At 42.7% G+C, this 5,223-nt stretch overlaps 1 protein-coding gene across 1 annotated transcript; it reads right to left on the bottom strand.

Annotated features, from left to right (window-relative positions):
- Nucleotides 1-1,895: 1,895 nt before the first annotated feature.
- Nucleotides 1,896-5,217, bottom strand: UBQLN2 (ubiquilin 2). Its single transcript, XM_024117402.3, has one exon. The coding sequence runs from the start codon at nucleotides 4,967-4,969 to the stop codon at nucleotides 3,095-3,097; it is 1,875 nt and encodes a 624-aa protein (XP_023973170.1). The 5' UTR covers nucleotides 4,970-5,217; the 3' UTR covers nucleotides 1,896-3,094.
- Nucleotides 5,218-5,223: the final 6 nt, after the last annotated feature.

The following is a 5,223-nucleotide window of genomic DNA, read 5'->3' as shown; positions in this document are numbered from 1 at the left end:
CCCTAGCTCCCTCCCCACTACCTCATCCTGCTGGCTCACAGAGCCAGTAATATAAACTTACACCATCTAGCCATCTAGTGTAAGCTTAGAGAGGGGATGACAACCAAGTAAACAGTGAAAGCATAAAAGAATTACCCCACTCTTATTGGAGGGAGAGAGATAGCAGGTTAGGATATGCCCTTCCTATTCAACGATGAATAAATGGATAAATTGTGAATTAACAGTAGATAAAACCCAAAACAAAAACAGAGCCTATGAAAAGAACTTGCAAGATAATAAGAGGAAATTATATCATGTAAGAGATGAACAGTTTTAAAAATTTTTAAAAAGGGTAAATAAAGTTATAAACAAAAATTAATTAACTGGAAAGCAAAAATACAACCAAAAAATAGAATTAATAAATTAAAGACTTGGACCTTTTCAGGGAGAAAACAAAACATATTAAAAGGTAGAGAAACATTTGGCAAGGGTAATTAAGGGATTCTCTGTTCCTTGAATGCCTGAAAGAAATGTACCTGTTAAATTGTCTGAGCCAGGCCTCAGAAAACATCCAGTTTTTCCTATAGCTATTGATTTCTTGCTATCTTCTATGTTACTGGCTTATTTTTATATTGATTTTCGTATAAAATCTTTCATGTCATAAAAATTCTTAAATTTATCATGGCAGACTTTGCTATTGTAATTATCGTAAACACTCAGCACCATACAGCAGTGAAATAATAAATCACCATTTCCTAACTTGATGTTCTGAGGAACATTGATATGCTAAATGTTATTAGGGTGTTTAAACGGGAAAAAAGTTGTTCTTTACTCAAATAAGTTTAGGAAATGCTGAGTTAGATAAGATTAAATAGTTTTTACTCTTTTAAAGAACATACTCCTTAAAAAAAAATAATACTAGTCAAAATTTACTGCCTAATGACTCTCCAAGAGGGGCTACAGTATACAGCATTTTGCAAACTTATTTGACCATCTCCCAGAGGAATGGTTTTTCAAAAATGCAATATAGAATTGCTGCAGCAAACATAGTCTGGTTAAAATGAGAAACAAGACAAGAATGTCACTGCCACTTTTCTTCTTTAGCACTATTCTGGAATTGTTTAACCCATGCCATCAGAACCTATGTTATAAATTTTGAAAATAACCTATCATCATAACTTATCATTGATATGACTTCTTACCAGGAAAAACTCAAAAGGATCAACTGAATGTCTCTGAATTTAATAGATTCCAGTAAACTGCCAACTTAAAATTAATCTATGAAAATACATTCTTCCCCTATACAGCAAAAATGACCACATAGGTAACACACTGAATAAGAGCTCCCAGTTGCAGTATTGTTTCCCATATATCTGTATTACCCAGGAATACATTTATTACAAATTATATGGGGCTTAAATAAATAAAACTCTCTTGAAGGATGTAAAAGCTATTTAAAAATGAGGCAATATATCATGTTTCTGGAGAGCACTGTAATTCTGTACTTCTCACTATTGTATCAATTTAAGACAATCCTAATCAAATTCCCAATTTATTTTTTTTGAGGGGGAGGGAAATCTAATAATTGTAAAGTTCATCTGGTAGTCAATAACTACAGGCTGGTGTACTGGGGCTACAATGTTCAGTGGTACTAAAGAGAATTCAAACACGGAATAAAGTTTATATATATGTATGACATTTCAAATGGAGGGGAGGATGAGGACAATGAGATAAATACCGGGTAACAACTGTCTACCCTTTGGGGGAAAAAAAAAGTTAGAATACCTAAATCTATACATCAAAATAATTCCAGACAGGGCAAGGGAACTTTTTTTCAAAAACAAAACCATCAAAATTAGAGAAATACAGGATAAGATTTATATAATCTTGGGGTTGGCAATCCTTCTAAACATGATCCTAGGGCCAGAAGGCAAAAAGGAAAAGATTTATCCATTTTTAATTTTTTTATTTTTTTAGTCATTTTTAATGCATTTTTCCCTGTGCACAAGAGAAATAACTGATAGAGTCAAAAGATACAGTTTCCTTTATACACAGCAGTTAAAAGTAATGCAAACGTCACATGACATTTTCAGTGAAAGTTACATTTCCAATTACAAATCAAAATGCGTATTAGGGTCTCTTTACGGTAGAAGCTGAGAAGGAAGTCTTTAAAAAAGCACTTTCCTGGCATTACTATACTGATCCTTCAGGCTGCACTAAGATTAAGATCATATACAATCAATTTGCAAATGTTGACACAATGTCACACTGTAAGTTTTCTGTACAATTAAATGTATACGTAGAGATACCAGGATAAACATTTCTACTATATTTTAACTGAACTTGCCTAGCCAACATTTCCACTGAGAAGTTTATCAAAGATGCTGTAAGATTCTACAAAATTGTGAGATATACCGAGTTCCAGAAATATTTCTTATATCTTTCTCATTTTGGTTATACATATTCTGCTCAGAGATTCTGTTGTAATATTTCTAGATGTACAGTTCCAATTGTGCTTACTGTACTGTGTATAAATATAGCAAAAAAGATCAAATAGTATAAATCTTACAGCATTTTGCTAGCAAAAATACATGCCAAAGTCACAATAAGCAATACTGTACCACAAATTAGAGAGCTTCAATTAACTTATGTTTTTAATATTTTCATTCTATATTTAATTACTATCATAGGATAATGTTTAAAATGCAAATAAATTGGACATCTGTAGGACAAAACTTGTTCACCCAACTGTAAAGGTTGATACCTGTTTCCAAAAATCACAATAAAAGCAGAAGTGTTTGCATGCAACACCTTTGAGTGAAATGGCATTGATTCCCACCATTCAAAACAGAGAAGGAAGGAAGGAAGGAAGGAAGGAAGGGAGGGAGGGAGAGAGGGAGGGAGGGAGTGGGAGAGGGAGTGGGGGGGAGGGAGGGAGGGAGGGAGGGAGGAAACAAAGAGGGAGGAAAGGACTCCACCTTAAAATGCATATTAAATTTATAACTAGACGGATTTAAAAGAATCAAAGTGAAAGTAAAGTACAATTATGTGTGTTTAAAGATTTAAGAGCCATTATCAAAAATAAGATACATTTTTTCAAGGTACAGAAATGTAATTATGATGGCTGGGAACCCAGCAGCCTCTCAATGGCTGCATTGATGTCGCCTCCTGTTGCTATTAGAGCCTGCAAGTTTGCTTCCCGGTTTAAGAACCCCATTGCGTTGAGCTGTTCCAGTTGTTGTTGAAATCTGACTTCTGGATTCGGCAGCTGCGGAGGATTTGCTCCAGCCAGAGCCTGCACCATTTGCTGAATGAACTGCTGGTTGGGTCCAGATTCCGATGTTGGGCTCGTAGTTTCACTGGGTGCAGAGCTAGATACAGGGGGCCCAGGGGGGGCGCCTGAGCCAGTGGAGCCAGGGGGACCTGCAGGGCCAGTGGGTCCTATGGGTCCAATGGGGCCTATGGGAGTAAACGGGACTATGGGGCCAATGGGGCCTATGGGTGTGACTGGGCCTACAGGGCCTATAGCCGTTCCCAGCACCCCCACCCCCACACCTGGAGTGAAGCTTGGAATGAGGCCAGGTGCTTCAGTGGCTAATGTCTGTAGCCCCTGCTGGATCTGCATTAAAGCCTGCATTGCTCTTGGGTTTGACATGGCTGAGAGTGTGTCTGGATTTTGCATCTGCTGCAGGAAAGCAGGGAGCTGTGGACGCATCTGCTCCTGCAGCTGAGGATTTGCAGTAAACACAGGGCTATTCAGCATCATCTGTGCAGCCAAATCTGGATTCTGGGTCAACGACTGCATCATGCTTCTCATATAGGGTGCAGACAGCATATTCTGGATCAGCTGGGGGTTTTCAGTTATCTGTTGCAGCAAGCTCTGCATTCCTGGGGTGCTGAAGATGCTGGCGACATAATTAGCTGCAGCCACTGTGTTCCCCGTAGCACTGCTAGAGCTAGTGCCAGATCCACTGCCACTGCTCGTTGTTGTGCTGGTGGTCGCAGAACTCTGGGTAGCCGGTGGTGGCGCCCACGGATTGGGTAGTGGATCGCGATTTTCTGTGCGGGAAGGCTGTGTACCTTCCCCAGAGGAGGAACTGCTCCCCACCGAGGCAAACGGATTACCCCCAAACTGCTCTTGTGCGGCATTCAGCATGGGTTCTTGAATGTCAGTGTACATGCGCCGTAAAGCATTGTAGCCACCTGGGATGCTTTCAAGATTGCTGAGAGCCAGGTCTTGATTTCTCATCATTTCTTGCATCATAGCTGGATTCCTGGCGATTTCGAGGGTCTGCCTCATTATATCTGGGTTGTTGAGCAGGTGACTGATTTCTGGGTTTCTCTGAATCAATTGTTGCATCTGTGGATTGGCCATAATGAGCTGCCTCATCAGATCAGGATTCGAAAGCATGCTCTGAACAAAGGGATTTTCCATGATTTGGATCATCATCTCAGGGCTGGACAGGAGCTGCTGCTGCATCTGGTTCTGGAGCTCAGAGAAGTTGGTCGAGCTCAAGCCCAGGCTGCTAAGGCCTGCAAGTCCTCCCAGGCTCCCCAACCCAAACGGGTTGCTATTTGTGGAAATAGGTGTGGAGTTACTCCTGGGAGTCGACGCGGTGGTAGTATTAGTTCCCGCGGCATTACTAGGCTGGGTGGACTGGCCCTGAGGTCGGTTCTGGCTTTTGATGACAAGATGCACAGTCAGTCCATCATGGATGCCATGCTGAATCAAGGTATCTTGATCTTTTAAGATTTTTCCGGCAAAAATCAGCACTAGCTGATCCGTTTGGGATTTGAAGCGTTTTGAAATCGCTTCCTTAAACTGCTGGACTGAGCTGTTCTCGGGCACTGCGAACTCCTCTTTCTCTTTGGGGGTCTTCACAGTGACTTTGATAATTTTGGGCTCCGCCGGGGCAGAGGCAGGGCCTTGGGCCGCAGCAGAGCCGCGGGAGGGGCGCGGGGGGCCGCTGCTCTCGCCGTTCTCAGCCATGGCGGCCGCAGTGACGCAGGCAGACAGGGAAGGCGCGGGCGGGCGGGCGGGCGAGAGAGAGAGCGAGGGAAGAAGGAAGGAAGGAGGCACCGCCGCAGCAGGCTGGGCCGGGCTGGGCGGGGAGCGCGGAGCACGGTACCTCTGTGTTGAAGACTGCGGATCCCTGGTCCTCCGGTGGAGAGAGGGCTCCGAGTAGGCCGCGGGCCGAGGTCTCGCCGCTCAGGTCTCTGGGCCGCCGCCGCCGCCGCCGCCGC

Source organism: Physeter macrocephalus, chromosome 21 (genome assembly GCF_002837175.3).
Source record: "Physeter macrocephalus isolate SW-GA chromosome 21, ASM283717v5, whole genome shotgun sequence".
Taxonomy (NCBI): domain Eukaryota; kingdom Metazoa; phylum Chordata; class Mammalia; order Artiodactyla; family Physeteridae; genus Physeter; species Physeter macrocephalus.
Note: the sequence above shows the minus strand (reverse complement) of the source record. Positions and strands in the feature narration are given on the sequence as shown.

Excerpts from the sequence above, each read along its gene's own strand:
- UBQLN2 (XM_024117402.3), bottom strand. The coding sequence starts at position 4,969 with ATGGCTGAGAACGGCGAGAGCAGCGGCCCCCCGCGCCCCTCCCGCGGC.